This window comes from Gallinula chloropus, assembly GCF_964237585.1.
Source record: "Gallinula chloropus genome assembly, chromosome: 4".
NCBI classification, from domain to species: Eukaryota; Metazoa; Chordata; class Aves; order Gruiformes; family Rallidae; genus Gallinula; species Gallinula chloropus.
This window is the reverse complement of record NC_140088.1, coordinates 21,935,070-21,961,279: the sequence shown is the minus strand read 5'-3', so window position 1 is coordinate 21,961,279 and position 26,210 is coordinate 21,935,070. Positions and strand designations below refer to the sequence as shown.

General features: G+C 39.5%; 1 protein-coding gene across 3 annotated transcripts; it reads left to right on the top strand.

The window, feature by feature from the left end:
• Nucleotides 1-571: 571 nt before the first annotated feature.
• TOLLIP (toll interacting protein) lies at nucleotides 572-26,210 on the top strand (the record flags this gene model as incomplete). Of its 3 annotated transcripts, XM_084263738.1 has the most annotated exons (6): nucleotides 572-604; nucleotides 10,737-10,886; nucleotides 14,334-14,516; nucleotides 15,550-15,702; nucleotides 16,952-17,042; nucleotides 25,913-26,210. In XM_084263738.1, 6 exons carry the CDS (start codon nucleotides 572-574, stop codon nucleotides 26,125-26,127), a joined length of 825 nt encoding a protein of 274 aa, XP_084119864.1. In that variant the 3' UTR covers nucleotides 26,128-26,210. The 3 variants fall into 3 exon arrangements, with proteins under 3 accessions (XP_084119864.1, XP_084119865.1, XP_084119866.1); XM_084263739.1 differs by lacking the exon at nucleotides 10,737-10,886; XM_084263740.1 differs by lacking the exon at nucleotides 14,334-14,516.

Here is a 26,210-nt window from a genome sequence, read left to right as displayed (position 1 = left end):
AGATGAGGCAAAAAGTCGTTTCCCTACACACATCGCCCGCGCTGGGAGAAAGCCCACGTAAGGCCTCTGTCTGCTTCTCCCCCGCGTAGGACAGTGCACTTGGCCCCAGGCCCGCAGCGGAAGCTGCCTCCCGCCCCAAGATGTCGGCCCCGCGCTCTCGTACCGGCCCCGGCTCCTCCTCAGAGCCGCGCCGCCCCCTAGCGGCTGCGCCGCCCTCCGCAGCACTCCGTTGCGGCGGCCGCAGAGCAGAAGAGCGCATGCTCGCGAGTGGGTCCGCTCGTTCCTCTCCCTCCCCTCCCAGAAGGTCGATAGGCGCATGCGCTGGAGTGCGTGGCTACGTCCCCCTCCGCCTTCCCTTAGCGCATGCGCATGGCGCGGCTCCGGAAACCGCCAGAAGGGGCGGGGGAGGAATGCGTTGCTGCGGGTACGCCTGATGCTGGGGGCGGGGCCGGGGTCAGCTGACGCGGGAGCATCGCGCTGAGTGACGGTTAGCGGCGGCCGTTGGAGCAGTAACGGTAGCGGCGGTGGCCTGGCGGGGCGGAAGGAAGGGTCTTGGCCCGAGGGAGGCGCTATGGCGACCACCGTCACGACTCAGCGGGGCCCGGTGAGTGCTGCCGGGTGAGGATCAGCCGCAGGAGCCTCTGGAGGTTGTCTCCTGCTGATTCTTGCTCCGCGTTGGGCTGGTGAGGCCCAGCTTGGACCCCTCTGGGCTTCGGCTTCTGCCTCTCTACCCTGGGCCGGGCTCGGCCAGTGGGCCTGGGTGTGATGGTGACTCACCGTTCTTGTCGCCCTCCCTTCCCCCGCTCGCTGCCCGTGGCAGAGGAGAGAGAGGAGGGGAAAGACCTCTTCTCCAGACTGCTGTGCTATGGGGAGAGGGGGCAGGGGAAGGAAAGGTTGCTTTTTTTCATGGCTCTCGCCTTGTGAAGAGGCTTTAAGGAAGGGGAGGGGAGAGTTCCGTGTATCTGCGTGTGGGCTTGGAAGAGGCTGCTCTGCTCATTCTTTGTCAAAGGGCCTTCCGAAGGAGGGCACGGCTTTAACTAGACTGAAGCTAAACATCTTACTCTTTGAAGCAGTAGAAGAGCTTTCCGTTTTCATGGTTGGGCAGGGCAGATTCAGGTAGCTGTCTCTGAAATTGCCACCTGAAAACTGGAAGGTGAGATGTGCTGAAAGATGCATTTAATGGTAGCGTGTAGGCGTGTGTGTGTTGGGAGCGAGGAACTGAGCAGTCTTCAATTTAATAATCCTCTGGGAATTAGAGGTGATAGTTTATTTGGTACATGTTATTGTCTAGTTTTTCCCTGGAATAATCTTGCCCCACACTGGGATGTTCTACTGTGTGGTGTATAACTGGCAGAACATCAGGTCTTGATTTATGTGGCATAACATCAAGTCTCAATTAATGTGTGGGTCCTCCTGTCAGGTAATTGACAATGCGATGTTACTTTACAGATGAAGTAAGATTTTCCTAATTTAAACTGCTATATTTTATTTCCTTGAGGCAGCTGCTTTTTTATATGTCTATGTAGCCTTGTGGAAAGACCAGAGGAGTGAAACATTAAATTGCTAATACTGAAAAACCACATTGCTGCTGTTAGCTATACTACAGTAATATTCTATAATCATCAATTTAATGCCTTCAGGTGCCTTATTTGTCTGGTTTTCCGGAATAGATTCCTTCTATAACAGATTGTGATGATGGTTCTGTTGTTGGACTAAAGATTTTAAATGGAAAATGAAGGTTAAAAAGTTTTTTTATTGTTGGGATTTTTGTTTTTTCTTGGTGGTTTGAGTCTCTGGTGAATTAGGTGGTAGTTATTCCTGAAGGCTTGATGTTTGGGAGCTGATGGTATAATTGCACCCAAATAGAATTCTGTCAGTATGTAACATGTTTCCTCAAAATAATAGAAATACCTGAAAAATAGTTTGTTTAAAAGTGTCTTCACTTCTAGTTATCCTTCAGTTTATGCTTGGAGAAGGTGGGGGAGGTTGAGGGGGTTGATGTGGGAGTAGGGATATAAGGAATTGGTAACAAAGTAAGTGGTTTAGCTAAAGCTGAACAGTAGGCCTGATTGCATTTCTGATTTGTGGAGGGATGGAAATATATAGGTATTTCTCTTTCTGAAATGGGAGTGGTATTTCTTTGAGAGAAGTTTTACTTGCTTCTGGTGCTTAGACACCTTGTTGGTATTGAGTGGAATGCTTCAAGTGTCTCCTTGTTTTAGCTTGGTGAAACAGTCTTCCTGGGCTGAGATAAGATTTTTAAAGAGAACCTTCTTGGACATGGCTATGATCCTGCATATGTTTGAATATCATAACTGCTTGGTCTTTGGTAAATCTTTAATGAAACTGCATCCCAGTGCTTAGGATGTTATTCTTTTAGATGTCTTTATTATTACCCAGGTACTTTTGTGTGATTTCTGGGCAGTCTTTTGTTACTTAAAACTGATTTAAGCCTTGCAGCTTTCTGGGTTTTGTTTTTTTTTTTCCCCTTACGTGTTCCTAGCATGCTCTGTGTGCTTTTCTTCCTTGTCTTAACTGCTTTAGAGGTATGGTTTCAAATGAATTAATAAATTATGGAATATTAAGCTGCCATTCACGGGTGAGGATGTTGATGTGGTATATGCCAGCCTTTCTTCATTCTCTCTAAAGGGGCAGATAGAATTCTACTTGTTTATAAATACACAACTGCATTACAAATGAATAGCCACTAAATGGTGCTAAAGGATCAGTAAATTATCTTTAGTGCTGCAGAGAAGAGTTCTCTCTTTCTCTGAACAAGCAAGAAAATTTTCAAGGCTTTTTCACAGAGGTAAGAAAATAAAGTATGCTGCTATACTGTTGCCAGTCATGTTCTTACCACTGTGCTTTTTAGTTTATGTTGAGTGTTTTGTGAGTAAAATTCCAGATTAAGTTTTTCAGATGAAACAGAACTGGAGTTCACTCTGTCTGTTACTGGGAAGTATTCTGCTAGAATATGGATTTATCTCCCTGTTTTCGGGGTGTTATGGAATTAGTGTGTATTCACATTTTGTGATCTTTTGAGAACAAACCAGCTTTTGATATCTAAATGATTGCTGAATATGTAAGGACTGCTAAATGATAACTTTTCCAAGTGAGAGGTATTGCTAGTTTGATCAGGCTTCAGGTTAAGTCTGAGACATCAAAACCTTGTATTTGTGATTCCTTTGCTAGCTAAGCACACACAAAATTAATCTCTGTGTTCATTCACCATGCTGACAAATATGTCAGGTCCTCCAAAATAAGATCAAGTAATAAGCTAGGACTACTTAGACTTCTGCTCCTAGTTTCCCTAATAATCACTACTCTGATGATTGGAAATTTTCTAATGGGCAGGCTGTATTTATGAGTACTTCTCTTTTCTTGTCCTAACACTGTCATTTCACTATGTAAGTCATGTTGACTCTGATTTTAATTGAAGTTCTTTCCTGAGACTCTTCAAAGCTTTGATATCTTTTTTTGAACGAAGATGTCAAAGAAGCAATTCATGTTTCATTGTCCAGTATCAATAAATATTGTGCAGTCACACTAGCAATTTTGGATACAGAATTCTGCATGTAATTGAATATTTTGTTAGATCTTTTGTTTCTTATTATAAAGTAGATATATGTATTATTAAAATCCTAATCTGTGAAGGTGGAAGTGTCAGCAAGACATGTCATTGTTGCAGTCAATTTGGATTTGAGAAGTGTTTAAAAAAGTTGAAGGTGTAAGGTGTTATGGAGTCTTTCTAAGCAAAATGTGAATTAATATTTAAGTGCTGTGATCTGATCTCTGAAGCATGTTTGTTTGACGGAAGATGTTGAGGGCAGCATTTGTAATACTTCTGTCTGTTAGATAGCAAGAACTTTAGAGAAGTGCCTTGAGGCATTAAGTGACTTATTTTCTGTTGCAATCAATGGCATTTTCTTTTAATCAAGACTTGGAAGAAAGGAAGATCTGTATTGGTATGTCTCGTGGTAGAGTAGAAGAAAATCTGCTTTGGCAGGGGGGTTGGACCTGATAATCTCTCTAGGTCCCTTCTGTGAAAATCAGAAGTCTGTTCCTGGCGTTGACGGCAATTATCCTTCTCCTTAATTCTAATCCTGATGTGAATTCATGGGTTATCTTACTTGGAGCTCTTTCTGTGGTTTTTTTTGTGATATTACTCCTGTTGTATTGAGTGCAGCCCAAACCCATGTCGTTCAAGTATGCTATAAGTTCTTATTGAATTTGAAATGCCTGCAGACACACATTCTGTCTTTAATTTTTAGCTCATGTTTGTGTGAAATAGTTCTTGGCATACTTAGCAGGAATTCAAATTATTGGTTTAGTGAAGAGGGGAATGATTTTGATTGTAATCAAATGGTTGATATTAAGGTGCTGATTACAGTGAAGCCTTTACAGGTAGATGTATGGAAGTAATTTTTGGTAACAAGAAAAAGTCTTAAGAACAGGAGAAGGAATGTCTGGTACCTTTCAGACCATGACACTCTTTATTTTGGTGACACTTAAAAAAAACCCCAATCAAAACAAAACCAATGAAACAAAAAGCCCAATACCCCCCATCCCCCACAACAACAACAACAAACCCCACAACACCAAAACAGAAGACCAAACAGCAAAAATATGTATATGTAATAAACTTAATCGCTGTTATAGTCTTTCCTTTGTAAATTGAAATTCTGGAGTAGAGCCTTTGACTATAGTTCTAAAGGAGTTTAATTTGGAATGTGTCATTCTCTAATGTGAGTTCTATAGAAGGGTTCAGGTTATAAGGGATATCGAGAAACCATGTAGTCAAATCTCTTGCTAAAAGCATGGTCAATTTTTAATTTAGACCAGGTTGCTCAGGACCTTGTCCAGCAATATCTTCAAAACCTCCAGGGAGAGAGGTTTTGTGGTCTTCCTGGGCAATTTATTCCTACTTCTGGTTGTGTGATGACTTTTTTCTTTCTTCTTCCCCCCACTATCATGTCGAACCTCCCCTGCTTCATTTGGACAATTGAGATGTCCTTTTTTATTGCCTTGCATGTCAGAAGAGAACCTGTTTTCTTAATGGCCTTCTCATAGATACAGCAAAGCTGCTGCTACAAGGTGCATCCGAAGTTTCTTCTACTCAGCAAATCTTCAGTCTGTCCTCACAAGCCTTGTGCTACAGCCTCTCTAATGAGCCATCTTGATGGACTTTTGCAGGGCTCATGGAAGTTTATAATTTTTCATGTACTGTTGGGCCCCAAACTGGTTGCAGTAATCCAGATGTGGTCTAATGAGTGCTGAGTAAAGGGAAACAATTGCTTTCCTCAGCCTACTGGCTAGGCTTTTGTTGATCCAGTACACTGTTAGCCTTTATTGTTTCAAGTGCTCTACTTATTTCTCTACTTGCTCTCCACCAGGACCTGCATGTTTTCCTCTCTAGAGCTGCAGCCCTGCCAGTTGTTCTTTAGCCTGCAGTGCCAGGAATTCTTCTGTCCAAAGTACAGGACTTTGCACTTGTGAATTTCATAAGAGTTCTTGTGTGTCTCTGGTTGTTGGTCTTGTCAAGTATGGCAGCTGTTCCTCCTCCAGATTTGGTGTCATTCTCTAACCTTTTAAGGATATAAGAGTACATTGTCTCTTCACCTCTGGTTATTTATAAGGGAAAATATTGGACACCTAATATAGTCTTAGTACAGACCTTTGAGAAACTTTGCTTTTAATTAACCTTTATTTTCTTTTAAAACCTTAGTAAAGGCTGGCTGTTCCTAGTCCCTGGGTTTTCTTTTGTTTTGGGGCTGTGTGCTTTTTTTTTTTGTTTGCCTGTTTTGGTGTGGGTTTTTTCTTCAGTTGCCTAGAAATGGCTTCCAGAAGGACTTACTCTATTAATTTCTTAGCAATCAAAGTGAAGCTGACCTGCCTGTGGTTCTTCAGGTCATCCTTCCCCTTTTGAAAACTGGGTATGAGATTTGCCTTTCTTTAGTTATAGGGAACTTCCTCTCATCTCCATGACTTTTCAAAGATGATAGAAAGTAGCCTTGAAAAAAAACATCATCTAGCTCTTTCAGGGCTTCTAGATGCTTCCTATCTGGTCCAGATTTTTTCTTTAATGAGCTAAACATAGAGTAGTACTTCAAAATTATCTCTCATTCACTTAGTCTTTCTTAAGACTGGTAAAATAATTTAAAGGAGAATGGTTAGACCTTTTTGAGTAGTTAAGCATTAAAAGGTCTCTAACAGGAAACTTCTTTGTAATCTAGTATCAGAATTTCTTGGTAATTGCTGTTGTGGAAACCTTAGTTGTGGTTCCCTGAATGTCTCAGCATGTGGTTCCATAAACCAGGGCATTTGTAGTTGTCTTTGGCTCTGTATTCCCTTTCCTTCCCTTATGTAGGTGTCAGTTCTCATGTGATCAATCAAAAAGGTAAAGGTCCTCATGACTTCCCTTCCTCTTCCCTTTACCTCTAATCCTTTTTTGATTTACTTCTGATCAGCCCTCTATGCTAGAATACTTTACAATTGCCTTGTCACCATTTAATGTTGCACAAGAAATGAGGATGAAAAGAAACAGGAAGGTGAGACTCAGACAGCCCAGTCCTAAATTAGCTTGAATAGCTGTAGAACATCACACCTCCTTCAGTTTGAAGAAATTGAGATGAGTTTTTATACCGGCAGTGTTTTACTTTGAAGGTCCTCAAAATTAGCTGTTACGTGGTTTTAGCAGATAGGAAGTGCGCTGTTGTTCTGTTTCTAGATAATTTGGATTGGTGATATGCAATGCAATTACAAGGCAGGCATGTTTTTTTGTGAGTGCCTGCTCAACATTTGTTTTAAGAATTGCAGTTCTATCATAGCACTGTCATACTGAGCTTTGCTTGAACAGAGAGATCTAGTAAAATTCAAATGTTAATGGAATTATTTTTTTGCTCTGCAGTTAATAGCAGGGTACGTTTGGGTTTCACTTTTTAAAATGTTGTTATAGTGGAGGGTTTTAAAGTGAGCGTTGAGTCAGATCAGTAATGCAAACTTGTCACGTTCTCCTTGCTTTAAAAACAAAACCTGTGGGTGATACCTGGTTATGTAACTTTGTATTTTTGGTTCAGGTTTGGAGATAGCAAATTTTTACCTCAAGGGTATGTGTTGAGACCAGTGCTGTTTAATATCTTTATTAATGATATTGACAGTGGGATTGAGTGCACCCTCAGCAAATTTGCTGATGATATCAAGCTGGGTGCTGAGGTTCATGTGCCAGAGGGAATAGATGCTGTCCAGGGAGACCTGGACAAGTGGGTGCAGGTGAACTTCATGAGGTTCATCAAAGCCAAATTCAGGGTCCTGCATCTTGGTCAGGGTAAACCTCGTTGCCAACACAAGTTAGGAGATGTTATGCTGGAAGGCCCTGAGGAAAAGGATGTAGGGGTACTTGGGGATGAAAAGCTGGACATGAGCCATCAGTGTGCATCTGCAGTCCTGAAGGACAAGTGCATCCTGGGCTGCATCAAAAGAAGGTTGGCCAGCAGATTGTGGCCACCTCTGCTCTGGTGAGACCACACCTAGAATATTATGTCCAGCTTTGGAGGCCTCAAGGCAAAACGGATGTGGACCTGTTGGAGTGCATCCAGAGGAGGGCCACAGAAATGGTGGGCTGAGAGAGATGGTCTTGTTCAGCTTGGAAAAGAATGCTTTGGGGGGACACCTTTAGTGGCTTTCTAGTACCTGAAAGGTGCCCATAAGAAGGCTGGGGAAGAGCTGTTCACAAGGGCATGTAGCAATAGGAGGTGCAACAGTTTTAAACTAGAAAAGGGTAGATTTAGGTTGGATATTAGGAAAAAGTTCTTCAGTATGAGGGGGGTGGATCACTGGAACAGGTTGCCTGGAGAGGTGGTGGAGGCCCCATCTCTGAAGACATTCAAGGTCAGGCTTGCTGGGGTTGTGAGCAACTTGATCTAGCAAAGATGTCCCCACTTACTGCAGGGGGGATGGACTAGATGACCTCTAACCCCTTCCAACCCAGTGCATTCTATGATTATATGCCTGCTTTAAGAAAGACACAAACTAGCCTGTTTTCTTTACAGATAAAAAGCTTGAACACTACTCATTTGTCTCCATCAGTACGGAATCAAATGAAAATTAGAATTTACGGACTAGTGAATTTTCCTCAGTAAGCATCTCTGCTAGGTATTTTACTAAATATATTGTCAGGGCTGGTGTACCAGATCTCTCTGAGCTGAACACTTAAGATGGAAGTGTGTATGCATCTCCTGTTCTCTACCTCTTCTTTTGGAGGGGTGTAGCACTCCAATCTTTTGATAATTTAGTTACACTGGTTGTTTTCGGTTTCTGTGTGTATCTGTTCTGCAACTCCAGGATAAGAATGTGGCACTTTGTAAAATAACTGAATGACCTGAAATCAACTTAGATGTTATAAAAAAACTTTGGTCTCCCATATAGATTTTGTTTGTCTTCTTTGGACCTCAATACAGAGATTAGTTTACATGTTCTATCTGAGTGACTTAATATCTTTCACTTTCTAAATTTTATGTTTGACTTCTTACTTGTTGTGAATGAGTTAACATTTTTAATGTCCATGTTGAGATGGTGGAGACAAAATATGCTCTTCTGTTTCCTGAGAAGCTGACAGAGGGATCTTGCACATGTAGGCATGTGATTTCAGGGCCACTTGCACTGCTTCTGACTATGGGAAATCTTTATGATGTCTGTTCTTAGAGAGGCTAGTAATACCGAATTTGAAACTTCCTGAGGGTCAAGGGTTAGAGGGGACCCGCTGTGTTGTAAATGCTATTGCCTTGCTCGTTTTGGTGCCCCTTACATTTTTTTTTGAAATGGATTATTTTTTATTTTAAAACTAACTTCTTTTTTATTACTTGTAATCTAATGCGAAGGCTGTTACAAGACCCTGTCAAACTTTTAGCCTAATTTAAATAAACTTTCTTTTAATATTAGCACTATTAGCTTAGTCTTCTACCTTTGTGCTCCCATCCCGTTTTAAAAATTCAAGCTACTTAGGATATTAATTGTAAATTTTTAAGATGCTTGTAAGCAAAGCTGATTCCTTCTCCCCCACCCTCCCACCCCATTACCCTAGCAGCAGGCACTCAGTGCTTTCTCCTTAGCTTTTTTGATAAACTGGCTTTCTGACATATAACACCTACTGTTGCCAGGATCTTGAGAATGTCAGATACCAAGAGTCATACAAAATGTGATTTGGCAAGAGCTGCAATTTCTGGCTCCAGGATGCAGTCATGACATGCAAGTGCTGTCTAATCTTCAAAAGCTATGTCCTAGAGGCCTGTTCATTTCTTAACCTATGTGCTGTAGGCATGCATCTGCCAAATATGCAATTGAGTAATCTTGCTTGGCATTGCAACATAAGTATTTGCACTGTCTTTTGTCTCGATGGGATGAGCAGTTCTCTATTAAACATGGAAGCAACTCTGTAGACAACAGAAATGTGTATAGCTTAATCATATACTTTCTATGCATCTTTTATTTGCCTTTTAAAATTTATTATTATACTTGTTGTTTTAATGTGATGATCTCTCTAAATGTGTTGTTGATAACATTCGCTGAGCATTTAAAACCTAGAAATAACTTCAGTTGTTGAATTGACAGTAATAGAAATGACAAGTAATAGGTAGAAACTTTCTGCTGTAAAGCTAACAAAGTACATGGTGACTGTTGATTCGTGTTAGCATAAATGATGGGGTTCCTCTAGTATTTTTCTACTTTGAGTTTTTTATCATTGCTTTTTCTTGTCATAGACCAGATTTCAAATTTTTCCATTATTGTTTTGAGTATGGTGGGATTTTGTGCCCAAGGTTAGTTGCATGCTGGGCATGTTTTAACACTGGAAAATTTGTAGGCATCTTTATCATTGTGCTGGTTTCAGCGGGATAGAGTTAGTTTTCTTCCTATTAACTGATACAGTGCTGTGTTTTTTACCCAAACGGACCAAAGCAACATACCATATAATATCATGCCCAGTGTATAACTGCAGGGTGGGCTGGGAGGTAGCTTGGCTCAAGAACTAGCTGACCATCGGCTTTGTTTTGTATATGATGTTTTATTTCTTTATTTGTTATTTATTGTCTTTGTTTTCTGGCCTATTAAACTGTCTTTATCTCAATCCACAAGTGTTTTCCCTCTTTTTTTTTTTTTTTTTTTTTTCCAGTTCTCTCCCCCATTCTGCAGGGAGGGAGGGAACAAACGGTTGCGTGGGTGTTTTAGCTGCATACTCTGTTTAAACTATAACAGTTAAGTGTGAGAGGATTCTTAGTCATGTTGAAGGATTTAGTTCATAGGAAGCATTGCCTTTATGATCTGACTTGATAGTGACTGTGAAAGTGACCCTTTCAAGTAAAAATGGTGTGCTGTGTCCTGTCGTGGAAATGACTGGATGTAACATGAATGATAAGTGAAAATGCTGAGTGCCATCAGGTGTCATGCGAACAGGATGTAAAACTTGATAGCTCTGACATTTATACTGACTACTTAAATGTTTAGTTGCAGAGCAGCCTTAGCTCTCTGTCCTAACTTTCTCAGAGGCTTAAGACTGTTTTTGAAAGTGGGTATGAGAACGTTCTCTATGTGAGTTAGCAGTTTTGTCATGTAATTAGCTCGTCGTTCATGCTTTCAAAACTAAACTAAATCCTACTGAATGTTTTTGCTAAGCTTTAATTTATATTCATCGTTTTCATTATAAAAGAAGACTTAAGTTTGAAGGTTCTCCTTTCCTTTTCAAGGTGTACGTTGGTGAGCTTCCTCAAGATTTTCTTCGCATTACCCCGACCCAGCAGCAACAGCAAATCCAGCTGGATGCCCAGGCAGCTCAGCAGCTACAGTATGGAGGACCAATGGGCACAGTAGGCAGACTCAGCATTACTGTAGTACAGGTATAAATTGTACCATCTTTGTACAATTAAGTAACTGCAATACAATTAATCTTTTTTTATCAGCAGCCATGAAAAGATTGTGTTGGAATTTGAGTTACTAAATTACTTGTATTTAAGGAATGAGTAATTTTTGGAGGTTTTTGTAGCTTTGTGTTTGTTTGTCAGCATTTTGTCTAGTTTTGTAGCTGCATGGTGCAGCAATTTCCTCAAAACCTTGCTATTGTAGCACATAATCAAATAAACTTTTTTACAGTGTACAGGTTTCTCTGAAAATTTCTGTTAAGGCTTCCTGTAGAAAGAGTTAATATAGGAATAGATTACTAATTTGACAGTATTGTAGGGAACCATACTCAGCTCACGTATCTTTCCATAAGTGACTGCTGTGTTCCATCCTCATTTCCTCCAGTGCTTTTGCTCCTTTTCCTAGTGCTTTCTGCAGTGCTGTTTGGTTTTTTTAAGTAATCACAACTGCATAGTCCTAGTTCTTTATTTTCTGCTTCTTTTCCCTTGTTATCCATTCTTTTATCTCATGTCAAAACTGTATTACTGCTTTCATTACACATAAGATCTCGGGTTTTAAAACTTGTCTGTCTTAATACAATTTTCTTCATCTATATTAGTATACCAGATGTCCTTCATATCAACTCAGCGCACCCTATGTATTAACAAGCACTGTTTTCATATCATTGTGTAAATATGTACCAAAGAGATATTTAGGCTCAAATTTTGCACTGACCCTGGGATAGTACGCTCATGGTTACAGCTTCCATAGCAAGATCTCTGTTGGGAACTAAACCTATACAGGGTCTCTTGGGAAAAGAGGCACTGATCCTTCCTTTCTACGTCTTTCACTGTGCAGTTTGCTCCTTTAGAGGCAACATCCTTCCTTTGAAAACTGTTTATTACTTCTAAGGTCGAGACACTTGAACTTGTTCACTGCGTTCAGTTGCAGCCATCTTTCTAATTACAGTGGATTTGCCAATCTGTATTCAGAGAGTGTAAGATTGGAAGCTGCTTCTGCAACTTGGAACAGCAGAAAAATATTACAACTTTTAGAGCACAGTGGAAGAACCTTTAGTGTAATTTTTCTCCAGAGCTAGGAATAGATAATTCATGCTAAGCCTCAGGCCTATAAGGAAAGAAAGCATTTATCAAACAACATGCCATGTATCTCTTCACTCTCTAGCAGTTTCTAGCAGCTTATATGATACTCCATAGGTTGTTCTTCTTTGGGTGTTTGCTTCGGTAGCTTAAAATGGTTTTTGTCCCAAGATGTTGATCCAATCAGTAGAGATGGTAGAAATTCCTAGAGCAGATAAGGGGTCAGAGAAGGTGTTTTGTATCGTGCAATGAGTGGCTGTGTACAGGAACATCTAGGTTGCTCTTTGGATGGGTGAACCGGTGAAGTGGACACTGGTCCTTTATCCAGTTCAATCCTCATTTCTTTTTGGGTGCTTGTGTGAACAAGAAAAATATATTTATGTTGCTTGAAGAATAAAACCTAGTGTCTGTTCTTGAATACCATGACTGTACATAATGGTTTGTTATAGAATCACAGGATATTTGAGTTTAGAAGGGACCACTGGAGTCCCCTACCCTCCCAGCCTTGTCCCTTAAGCAAGGTTAAGGGAAGATGTCATATACAGGGAAAGGTTGACACATCTGGGGAATGGTCTTTGGGAGAATCTTGTCAATGAGTAGTCCCTACCATCAGGAGTTTATGAAGAAGACAGCTAGGCTCTTTATAGTGCTATCTAGAGGACAGACAAGAGGCACAGTAAGTACAAAAAACATTTTTTACTGTGGGAGTTGACATGCTTAGAACAGTTTGCCCAAAGGGGTTGTGAAGCTTCCATCCATGGAGATGTTCAGCCCTTGCCTGAGCGTTTGACCCTGCTTTGAGTGGGAATAAGACAATCTCTAGAGGTCTTATCCAACCACAGCCATTATGTGAAACCCTTTATTGGATGTCATGGCCCTTTGCTGGATTTATCTTGAACAATGTCTTCTGTTAGCCCAGAGCTAGAGAGAACAATATCCCAGATGTGGCCTCCCCAGTGCTGAGTAGAAGGGATCCTCTTCCTTTATCAGCTAGCTGTGCTGTCTGTTGTCTTTGCTGCAAGGATGCATTGTTGGTTTATTTCCAATTTTGTGTCTACCAAAATCCCAGGGATCTACAGCTTATGGTTGTACATGTGGTTATTCCTCCTCAGATGCAGAATGTTGCATTTTCTTTTGTTGAATTTTGAGATTTCTGTGTACTTCTCCAGCCTGTCAAGGTCCCTGTGAATGGCAGTACAACCCTGTGATATCCCAAGAGGTAGTTAGTGTTCTGTACCTGTCTGGGAGTTTATGCAAGAATGCTTTGGAAATCTGGGCTGCCTATTAAGGCATGTGGCATTTTGGATAAGAGACTTACCAGGGCATAGTTAACCTGTGGAACATGAAAAGCTGGTTGAAGTCTTATGTATTTAAATATGTTGATAAAGTATGTAGAGCAGCATGCCTTAATTCTATTACTAATAAACTGATGGAAGATGAGTAAATGATTTTGGAAAGGTTATGTACTGCTTTTTTTGCAGATTATAGAAGTGGTGGTAAGTTTTTCCTTAGCAGTGTTGATCGTGTCCTCCTAGACGGGCAATTTATATGCTCTTTTTTCTTTTGATGAAGTTTTATGATAAAGCTTTTTCTCAGAACTTCAGAGTCTAGAGAGTACATAATTAAGGAGCCAACTTTCCACTTGAATTGTTAAGCCCACGTCTACAAAATACAGTTTTGACACCTTTCTCACCAGCTGTATTGTATGAATTACTGACTCAGCACGTGTCATGAAGAAAAGGCCTTTTTAGGCCAGAGCTGCAGCCAGCATGACTAAATCTTAACACCAGTCTCAACTGTTTCAGTTCTTTAAATGTCCTGTAGGTGGAAGGCATCCTAAGCACCATATTTTGTCATTTGTTTTACTGTAACAAGAGCTATTGCCTGCATAGTATGGGTCAGAGAAACAGCCTATCCAAAAAGTGTGATTTCTACTTTGGCGTAGCTATGCAGCAGTACTCAGCATTGTCTTCAGGACATTAACTTGTTTAGATCTATTCCTTAACAAAAGTATGTTGTATATCTTCTGATTCTATACAGATCTGTCTCTATCATAGCATAGCATTTAAGATGCCCACTGAATTAAGTAATATCAAATGCACACACTGAATTAAGTTTTTTAATCACTTGGAAGAGTATGATCTACAGGATTTTACTGCAATTTAACTTCTTTTGCAGTTTGTTGTATGCTGCTATTCTTGGTTTCATTCCTCTCCCCTTCTACCTACCTTATAATTTAATCTAATCCTTTGTTCAGTATTTGATTATCTTTGTGAACTAATAGTAATTCTCAAGTTAATGTAAATATTATACACTAAACCCTTTTTTTTTTTTTTGTATTTCCAGGCAAAATTGGCAAAGAATTATGGAATGACCCGCATGGATCCGTATTGTCGAATACGCCTGGGATATGCTGTGTATGAAACTCCAACAGCACATAACGGAGCCAAGAACCCCCGCTGGAACAAAGTTATTCAGTGCACTGTTCCCCCGGGTGTGGACTCTTTTTATCTAGAGATATTTGATGAGGTCAGAACTGCTACATGATTCCTTCTCTTTGAACTGAGGCTTGGGTGAAATCTGGCAAAATAGGATTGAGTTACCACAGGCTGTTTCTTAACTGCTGTCTGGGAGATGACAAAAATTCTTCAGAATACCAAGAGTAGCAATGCATAAGGCTTCACTCTTCCCCAAGGATGGCAGAGCTGTTACTTTTCCTTTGGTAGCTGATAAGGGGCATTTTAGCAAGTGTCCCTGCAAAGGAGCAGAAGCAAAAATGTCTCAGTGGTGTGTACTCTTTGCTATCAGAATGCCATGCAGCCTTGTATTTTGTACTGTCCTAGTTGAAAATAGCTTGTTTATGCAATTGTGTTTTACTTGGAAATTCTTCAGTGTATTCTAACTCAGGAAGAGCTTGGAAGCTTTCCCAAGCTCAGAAATACTGAGAATAGAACTATCAGGTATGGACTGTGTGTAGTCATTAGGATTTATTAGCAGAAATTAGTAGGCTGCAACTGACGTTAAAGTCATTTGCGTCTTTTTTTTGCTTTTCCCTGCAATTCTTACTCAGTGTACTAAAAACTGATGCTGCAGCAGCTGTGTGGTCATAGCACAAGTGAGGCTTTTGGATACTGTTTTGCAGGCTTAGTTATTTGTTTGAAGTATCTGTTTTGATGCTGCAACAGGGATGGCAGGTTAGTACTTTTATCTGCTCTTGAACTATTGGTGTTCACAGCCTATTGTTGTAGTGTAAACAGCTGTTTACTTTCATTTAATGGCCTCTGATACGATGTCAGGAGATTCACACCAACTATGCTATTAGTATGTTATATTTCTAGAAGTGTTCTGCTTCAGGCTTTCAATTCTTCTTCAATATCTGCAGTCAATCTTTAATCCTACTTAAAGCATCCTTGTTGGAAGGGAGATGGCTCAAATGTAGTTTCAAAAGGTAAAATTTAGAATTGGGAAAATGAAATAATATAAAACTGAAGGAAGTGTTAGTCAAGAATAACTCTAACATTTTTATTTTTAACTTGTTAATATTTTTTAAATCCTATTCCAGCGGGCATTTTCAATGGATGACCGCATTGCTTGGACACACATTACAATTCCTGAGTCTCTGAAACAAGGAAATGTGGAGGATGAATGGTATAGCCTGAGTGGAAGGCAGGGTGATGACAAGGAAGGAATGATTAATCTGGTGATGTCATACACGGTAAGCCAAGCTTGGGGTAGGAGGAAGAAGGGAGAGAAGCTTCTTGGGTAGTGGGAGGGGAGATATTTTAGATTGACATAGAAGTAGTTCCATTGCACCGTGCAGGGAATTTGTATGTGTTAACATTTAAAATACTTATACTTACTTTTTGGAGAAGTAGTACAAAATGTTAATTAAGGTAGTAAATACCCATTTACTACCTCACCATAAAGTATGTATTTATGTGGTTTTGCAATTACAAAAATTCAGCTTATTCCTGTGCTAATAAAAGTATAAAAAGGAAATCCTCAGTCAAATGGTCCATTGTTATTTTGAATTTAATAATAATTTTTAAAAGCTCAATCTTTAGAATTTCATGTGAACTTAAAAGGAAATAATGGAAACTCTGCCATGTCTTGCTTGGATAGTTTGAATGCTCTTTGTGATGACTTCTGTTCCCGTTCATTTGGTGCTCCTGGTTATGAACTGATGACTTAGTGGTCCATTTAGCAGCTCATGGACTGGTGTCTCATATATCACCTTTGTCTTAAGTAGTTATTGGATAGTGCAGCCCTAAATTCCTACTACGGTTGTACAACATCAAAAGTTCCAAGTTTGTTGGGTGCACAACTGGGAAAAGATGTTCCCTGCTGTTTGAAATTCATTCTGTCCCACATCTGAATCTCTAAGAGAAATGAGTTTGTAATTAACCTTTAAAACTGTCTGCCAATGAATATACTGTACATAACGTCTGACCTTTTAATATTTTCCAGGATCCACAGGAATTGTGGTGGTAAAAGGGAATGAAGTTAAATTACTCTTTTCTTTACCTCAAAAATAATTGATTTGAACTCAAGTTTGCTTCTAGGAGGAGTACATTGTTTTCAATAAATTCATGTTTGCATTAAGATTTAATTTACTGAATCTTGCATATTCATTTTGTAAGGATAAGGCGTGAAAGCTGATTAAATCCATATTTTAAAATAATTCACTTCAGTTACAAAATTTTGGTGACAAAATTTAACAAGCTTGCAAAAGTCTAGTTGACATGGTATGTTTGTATTGATTTACAGGTAAATTAAGTGCTGTTTAAAAGGATGACAGTTGGGTTAATTTTGCTTAATACACATTACCGCTTATATTGTAATATTGAACATAGGTTTGCAATGTGACTGTATGTTTGCAAATGCTGTTTTAATTATTGCTGGTTATTTCTTTTCTATTTCTTGAGTAGTTTTAATCTGTTCTAATCTGTTCTTTTTGGGTGAAGTCTTTGCCAGCTGCCATGATGATGCAGCCCCAGCCAGTGGTCCTGATGCCCACTGTTTATCAGCAAGGAGTTGGATATGTACCTATAGCAGGTATGTTTTCTGTCCTTGAAGCCTCTTAAAACTTCCAGTAGAAGGATTTTGCAGCAATAACTACCAGATTTCTCCTGTTTTTCAGAACAAGGAAGCTATAAATGACCTTTTTCTTAACCACTTTTCCCATGATAAATTTTTGGGAGGAGAAGAGTGAAGTAAGTTTAGGTCAGACCCCTTTTCAGACCCCATATGTGGGATTAATTAAATGGATTAAAAGTACTATCAAGTTGGAACAAGTAGCTTGAAGGCTTCTCTTTAAGCATTTATTTTAGACATATGTCTGTTTACTGAATAACTAAGTATCTGGTAGGCTGCACTCCGATGTGTGCTTATTTAAATAGTGGCAGTCCATGAAGTCTGAAAGAGTTCAGGCTTCAGAAGGTGCACCAAATGACTTGTTAAAACTGCAGTTTAAGTAGCCTGTAAAGGGATTGATTCTTCTGTGGTCTTTGAAGATGCTTTGTTGGAAGCTTGCTATGCAGCATGTGAAGTGTGTAGCACAGCAAATAAAAAATGTTAGGAAGGTTTGAGATAGTTATGTATATACATCAAGAGCAGCTAAAGAACGTATATGAGTTCTCTTGGTCTTTGTAACATAAGTTTTGGACTTACAGAGAAAGATGTGTTAACTTGAGTATTGTCATCAGGTATACATTCACTTATTTTTAATTTCTTTGCATACAGGTTTATGAATAAGTGATAGAGTGTGTGGGATGTAATTGAAGTACTGACGGCAAACATAACAGATTTTTAAAAGACTCAATTCCTGATTGAGTTTAACATTTCATTCTCTGTAAAAGCAAACTTCCTCAACAGAAGTCTGAATACGTAACTGAAAGAATTATACTTACTGTTTTATTTTTATGGAGTTAAATTAGAGCAAAACATGGAAAATTTCAGTTACATACTTCATTCCTGGATGGAAAATACGCAGTTTGCTTCATTTAAAGTGCTTTTATCTCTAGCTTAATTCTCTTGCTTGCAAGTCTTGCTTGCTTTGCCAATGAACTAGTTCCAACTTGTCTGTGTGTCCTGAAGTGTGGTTCCATTGTGGTAAGCCAGACTTCTGTGTAGTTTTTCTGTGCTTGAAGTAGATGCCATATCTTTTATACTCATAGGTTCATTGTCTCCCTATCTACTGAAGCAGTTAGTGAACTTCAAACAAGGTGTATGGTTAAAAGAAAAACAGTAGCTGGGGTGGTATAAATAACAATGTAGTAGAAGGTGCTATAACATTTCTTGAATAGATTAAAATGAAACTTTTCTTACTTCAAAAGTACTGCATGAGGCAGAGTAGAAACAGTAGAAATAAGAGACTAATTTGAGATAACTCTACTTTGTGTTTGCTGTTCTAGAATTTCTGTGGGCACCATCAAAACTTCTCAAAACACTGTGAGTCTTACAGCTTTTGCCTACGCACTAATCAATGACCCACTCACAGTATTAGATGGATGGTTAGGTTTTGATTTTGGAACTGACTTGACTTCAGAATACTTTTACTGTGTCGTACATTTACTTGTATAGTTTCATAAAAGTAATATCACATTATGAAAGTATTGTCAGAACACTTTCTTTATACTGAACTAGGTGCTTCTCCTGGAGTCTCTAAAGTCTTTCAAAAAGGTGTGTGCAGACTGCTTGCCTTCCCTGCCTAGCTGAATCAATTGTATCTTCTGGGGAAGCTCTGTTGGTACACTTTCTTTGGAACACTGTACAGGGTTTTCTCTTATTTTGAGACTGCTTCATGGAGGGCAATGATAGAACATCAGAATGCTCAACCATTATGCTAACCTTCTTCCCATCTTCTAGGATCAGGATTTTTACTTACCCAGTTAAATGAGTATAGTCAATAATCAAATTGTATTTCCTTCAGAAGAGTGGAAGGGCAGCACTGAATAGTTCATTACATCTGAAATACAGGAGATCCTGTTGCTGGGCAAGACTGTTAGACTGTAAGTCTTATCTATGATGGAAATAGAGTGGATGAACTAAAATGTTTATCCATGCAGTTGAACAATAATTTGTTAACTGCCCAAAATAATTGTGCTTTAAAAAAAGATTCTGCTAAGTTAAATTTAGCTGTGTCATGAAGGCCTAGCTGTTCTTTATGTAACAGAAAACTACTGTTAAAAAGGTTGTGTACATAACTAACCTTCTAATGAAGGCCAAAACAACTAATTTTATGGCCATTTCTGCTCTCATGTTATTTAATTTCAAAAGTTTTAAAAATTAAAAATTTCTGATGCTAGTGCTAGTTGCTGCAAACTACAGTCAACACAGATGATATATCTGTGGATTAGGTTTGGAAAAACTTGAACTTGTCAATCTTGTTGCTCTTCTGAAAGTTGAGTTTACCTATCAACTGTCTCTTCCTGTTTCTCTTTCTAAAGATGACTTAATTCAAGATCCAGTATACTGTGGTATAATAGTTGCTTGCAGTCCAAGCTGATCTCCTTGATAGTGTTTCAAAGACAGTAAACTAAAAAAAGTTAGTTCAGTAAGCAAGGTATATTTCTTATCAGCTAAGTATTTGTGGGACAAAAAGGAAACTTGTTCTTATAACCACCTGTATAAAAAGTAGGTTAAACCCCATGTGTTTCAGGGCCCTGTCAGAGTCCAGAATATAATTTGTCATTGAGGCAAAGTTGTGCGTATATGTACCTTACTCCTTCGGGTGTCTGTATATTGTTTCATGTGTTAGCTTGTGATGTTATTTCTGATGTTCAGAAAACCATGGATATATGTTGTCCTTTGTGGGCTATAAAATACAATCCTTGCTGCAAATACCCAATGACCTACTTTGAAAACATTTCCTCTAATTTTTAATTCTGTACAAACAGCACATCTAGGAAACTTTTTCAGAGTGCTGATGAAAGTAAGTTGGGAGGCTGAATGCTATGAGCATTTAGTTATTTACATAGGTAGTTTAGGTTTTACCCAATTGCCTCAGTTTATCCAACTTTCACCTTTGGAAGCTGAATGATTCGTTTCATTTTTAAAAATAGATTAATATTTCTTTCCCATGTCTTATTCCTTTCCCCTTGCCCCTTCATTTTCACCTATCTTTAGGGCTTGAGTACTTTGCTCTGGGTAAGTTTCCAAGCTCTTTTCTCACTCCCATTCCCATCGACTCAGGAGTCTTTGCATGAACTCACATAAACAGCTTTGTTACAGCAGACTGTATCACAAGGTATTGCCACTTGAGATGTCACAATAGAACAGTTTAATGCATTTCCTGGAAATTGTTGAAGCCCCTCTAACCTGTTGGAAAGTCTTTAAAGGTTTCTGCTCAGCTTCAGGCTATAATGATTGAAGTAATTGATGATGATGATGTCAGTAGATAAAATGTAATGTTAATGCTCTTCAGAAACTATTGTATTGTCAGTGAGCTTTTCTAGGTGATAGGATGGGTTTCCTAGAAAAGACACTTCAGTCTTGGAGTAGTTCTGCTACTGTAAGGTTTGGGGAGAAGCAGGTGACGTCATGACTTTGTAAACTTGGATGTGAAGAACTCAGTTCTGCAGTGACATTGAGAAGACAGCCTGCCAACTGCCTTTCTGTCAAGATGTTAACATGACATTGAAATGTCATCTTCAAATAAGCCTTTTTCATCAGTGTGTATCTTTCATGCACATCTGCTTTAGATCTATGTTAAGCGTCTGACTAGAACTCTGAAGGGAAGTTATGTTACAGGAAATACATTTTCCTTCAATTTGGACTTACTTTACTGTGACACATTTGATTTTGAATTACAAAGATACGACATCCTAAATTTTGAAAACATTGGTCTTCAAGTATGTTTACAAAATTCTAGAGATAACACGTAATTTCTTGATGCTCTCAATTTCAGAAAGGTGCTGTAAATAAAACTGTGGTTGTTGCAACATATTTGACTTATTCAGAGCAGTGGAAGTGTAGAATTTTTCCGTGGGTCCATATCCTTCTACTTTTCTAGTATTTGCAAAGAAGCAACACTTAAAAAAAGAGATGGTAGCATGCATATTTTAGCTCTTCTGAAGCAAATAACATTAAGACTTATTTGGGTTTTTTTAAAAAAGTTTATACTGATTTCTTTAAATTAAAAAACATTTGTGCTGACAAGGTTTATGAGTTTACTCTAAAAGGGTCTATGCATGGGACAGAATAATGAGTTAAGAAATTAATCATAAGGACACATGACTGAACAAGAAAATAAAATAAAAAGTGTGTAATGCCTTGTGTGCAGTTAAAAAGTTTACCCTGTTAATTCTGCTTTGAAGCTTCCATTGCTCCGCATAGCAATTCACTTGCTATTGTACATACCCGCTTCATGTATCGGAATGTCACTGCTTCTGCCAGCATGTTTGCCATTGCCATTTCACTGAATTGGAAAACAGTGCTCCATTCTTCTGATTTATAGTACTTACCTAATATCTGAGAACAGCACAGGAGTGTGCAGTTCCCTTGACAGTGGGTTATAAAATGGTTTAGTTTCAGTTTTCACCTGTTAGTGAAATGAGTTGCTGAATATATAAAACAGCTTTTTACTGAGCATAATTGATAATTTTGAAGTTTATTGTATCTCTAATGACCACGCATATGTTTGCCACATTTTAGTGTGTAGTACTTTAAGTTTATGCTTAAAGTCTTGCTTACTGTTTTGTGAATCAGAAATTATGGATGCTTTTAGCCGAAGTGCAGAACAAAGCAAAGACACAATGAACTATTTAAATTAGTATTTGTACAGTGTGAATGTTGAGTTCTTTGGAATGTAAACATTTAGCATGCAGGTATTTATTACAGAAATCACTGATGCTAATTTATATTTGTATACAGTACAGTTGTAGACAGCATAAGCTAATTCTAGAAGTGTAAGAGCTGAGAAAATCTATTTTGAAAATTAGTGAAAAATAATGCTAAAAAATGTGTCTAAACTATTTACGTTGAAAATAATTATTGAATACTTCATAATTATCTTTTTATGAAAGCAGTAAGACAAACTGTGTGCTGGTCTTGACTTTCTAATTTTTGAGACTGACAAGACACTGAAACTTTATTGGCAAACTGTAGCATGCTGTGGTCCTTGAAGTGAGCCTCATGTTTCCTTTGGATTAATATTTTAAACTTGACAGTTCCTTATCCGACTATCAGCCTAAATTGTTTACTTGGGGTGTTGATGATTTACTGAAGAATATTAGGAAACTTGTGTTGGAAGCAAAACATAATTTGTATCGCACTGTTCTTGAAGGTATTTTGCAGCTTTAGTTTTTGAGGCCATACAGAATCACAGAATCACAGAATCGTAGGGGTTGGAAGGGACCTTGAGAGATCATCGGGTCCAACCCCCCTGCCAAAGCAGCTCCCCAGCTCATATTACATAGATAGGCATCCAGACAGGTCTTGAATATCTCCAGAGATGGAGACTCCACCACCTCCCTGGGCAGCCTGTCCCAGGGCTCTGTCGCCCTCACTGTGAAAAAGTTCTTCCACATGTCGGTGCGGAATTTCCTATGCTCCAGTTTACAGCCATTGCCCCTAGTCCTGTCCCCACAGACCACTGAAAAGGGGCTGGCCAATTCCCCCTGCATCCCATGTCTAAGATATTTATAAACACTAATTAGGTCCCCCCTAAGTCTTCTTTTCTCGAGACTTAACAGTCCCAGTTCACTCAGCCTGTCCTCACAGGGGAGATGTTCCAGGCCCCTAATCATCTTTGTAGCCCTTCTCTGGACTCTCTCAAAGAGGTCACTGTCTTTTTTATACCAGGGAGCCCAGAACTGGACACAGTACTCCAGGTGGGGCCTGACCAGGGCAGAGTAGAGGGGGAGGATCACCTCCTTCGACCTGCTGGCCACACTCCTCTTGATGCACCCCAGGATCCCATTGGCTCTCTTAGCCACCAGTGCACACTGCTGGCTCATGGCCAACCTGTCATCAACCAGGACCTTCAGGTCCTTCTCCACTGAGCTCTTCTCCAGCAGGTCATCTCCCAGCCCGTACTGATTCAGTGGGTTATTCCTCCCCAGGTGCAAGACTTTACACTTGCTTTTTTTGAATTTCATTAGGTTTCTCCCTGCCCAGCTCTCCAGCCTGTTCAGGTCTTGCTGGATGGCAGCGCAGTGTTCCTGCGTGTCAGCCACTCCTCCCAGCTTTGTATCATCGGTGTACTTGCTGAGGCTGGATGCTATTCCCTCATCAAGGTCGTCAATGAAGATATTAAACAGGACTGGACCCAACACCGAGCCCTGGGGAACACTGCTAGTCACAGGCCTCTATTCAGATTCTACTCCACTGATCACAACCCTCTGAGCCCTGTTTGACAGCCAGTTCTCAACCCACCTCACTGTCCACTCATCTATCCTTTGTTCTCTGAGTTTTTCTATCAGAATGTTGTGGGAGACAGTGTCAAAAGCCTTGCTAAAGTCAAGGTAGATGACATCCACTGCTCTCCCTCCATCCACCCAGCTGGTGATGAGATCATAGAAGGCTATGAGATTGATCGAGCACGTGAATCCATGCTGACTACTCCTCATGACCTTCTTCTCTTCCAGTTGTTTGGAGATGGCATCCAAAACAAGCTGTTCCATCACCTTTCCAGGGACAGAAGTGAGGCTGACTGGCCTATAGTCACTGGGATCCTCCTTCTTGCCTTTTTTAAAGACTGGAGTTACATTGGCTATCCTCCAGTCTTCAGGCACTTCTCCTGTAGTCCAGGACCTATCGAAGATGATAGAAAGCAGCTCCGCAATCACCTCCACCAGCTCTCTCAGCACACGTGGGTATATCCCATCCGAGCCCATGGATTTGTGTGCATCAATCCTTTTGAGTCGCTCCTGGACCACCCCTACCGCAACTAGAGGGAAGCCCTTTGTTTCCCAACCACTTCTACTTTCGTCCGGGATCTGTGGGTCCTGAGTAGCCTTCGGAGTAAAGACTGAGGCAAAGGCGGCATTCAGTATCTCCACCTTCTCATCATCTCCTGTTACCAGGACACCCGCCTCATTCAGCAAGGGTTCATCTTTGTTCACCTCTTTTAAATGCCTAAAATGTTTGTAGGAAGTGTGAGGAATAAGTTGAGGCTTGTTAAAGCTGTAGAAGATTAAGTCTGAAATGCTGCTGAATATTGGGTAATGTTGATGAGGACTTCACAGTGATCTGCCTCTAGGGTGCGCACATGGTCTGATTTGTTCAAACAGTGCCAGACAGAATTCCAGGGACCATGGTCCAAATAGCATAAGAAGCTCTACAGCTGAAATTTAAGTTGTTGTGGAAGAGGTGATAGGTACCTTTGGTAGTGATGTGATGCAGGTTGCTGCACAGAGACACGGTTCTAGTGTGTAGGTAATAAATTTATGGTGAGAGGGACATTGCTCTAGTTGCCACCGTAAACCTTTTCAAGTAGATGTAGCTGGTATATTAGACTTAAAGCATCTAGGTTCCTTTTTTGCATCTAATAAGATGATTACTGGGGGAAATTGATAATCAAAATTGGAGAACATTGCTAGGTATGGAGGTGCGTACAATTCAGTAATGTATCTGTTCAGATGGGACAGAAGTCCAGCACAAGGAAAGAAGTAGCAAAGAATACATAAGGTAAAATCACAGTTGCAATGCACGCAAACTATATTCAGTTACAGTACCTTAGTTAAGATGGGTTTAGCTGATCCAAGCTTGAATGTGAGCTTTTTTAATGCTGATAGAAAAAAGATAATCACTGAGATGCTAAAATATTTCTACGAGTTAGAATGAGCCTAGACATTTCTGATTAAATATTGGTTAAAGGAAATATTGAAGTGAAGGTAAGTACTGAAATTGCTCTTTGCTTTTTTTAGGAGATGTTAAGTCTGAATAGAAGTAGTATATTGTAGTTGTGACATGTTTGATCATTTATGCAGCAGCAGGTTTTAGAAGAATCTCATAGTAAATGGGAAATAAAATCATATCAAGGCTGGTGTTAAAAGTATTGTATGTAAAGAAAAATCAAAACTAATGCATGTTTGGTGATGATTTCTTGATTGGTCATTACTACTGTACCTGGCTTCAGTTTTATAAAAATAAACGGTAGTTTTCTTCAACAATGGCTCTAAGCTTAATTAATGATTAAAGTTGTTAAGTGATGACAAGGGACTTCTAGTTAATCCTTTGAGCAGAAATTAGAAAATAAATAAAATGACAGTACTCTAATTTTACAGACATGAAAATTTCACGCAGTTCATGAAAAGGTCAGGTGTGAATTCTATCCTTTGATACAGGAAAAGGGAAAAGCCGTGTGTACCCCTGTACTCATGAGAAGAATTGTTCTTTTACCACTCTGTGACTGTGCAGGATGAACTGGATGGAATTTTAAGCAAATTTTAAGCAAATGTTTTTCACTGGTTGAGTTCCAGTCTCCTAGTAGATTCAAGTACTTTGCTTTCCTTTGAATACAATGGAGATTGCATTCATTGAATTTCTGAATATCAGCTGTGTACTTTGCTGATGAAACATAATCATAACATAAATATACTCTTTACTAAAATATGATGGTGGGGAAACACACACACCACAGTGCTTTGTCTGGTGTGCTTACTGTTCATTAGATTCATGTATAAACCTGGTTAACGCAGGTCATACCTAAATTTGAGCTGCACCTGTTGCCATACTGTAGTTTACCGCATCAGGAACATAACTTGAGCAGAGAACCTGTTTCAGATAAATGTATTCTTGCAAAAGTATTATGTATTATTGCAAAAGTAATGTTTTTCTTTTTTTTTCTGGAGTATGTGTTAAAAACATAAAATGTTGAAATTGGGTTGGGATGAGTCATGAGCTGCTTTCTTCCTGTTCTTTTTTTTTTCCCCACTCATGTTTGCTTTGAATTTTTTTCTTTTCTGTTTTTTTGCCTGCAGGGATGCCTGCAGTATGTAATCCAGGCATGGTACCAGTGGCAATACCACCTCCTGCAGTCAACCCTCAGCACCTGTGTAATGAAGAAGACCTGAAATCTATCCAGGACATGTTTCCCAACATGGACAGGGAAGTAATCCGCTCAGTGCTAGAAGCTCAGAGGGGGAACAAAGATGCAGCTATCAACTCCTTGCTTCAGATGGCTGAAGAATCGTAGAGCTCCACTTCCTGCATAGTCCCCGTCCTTGATGCCACTTATTTTTACTTGCCAAGCCAGGGATTTAGCTAGAGGAAGAATTT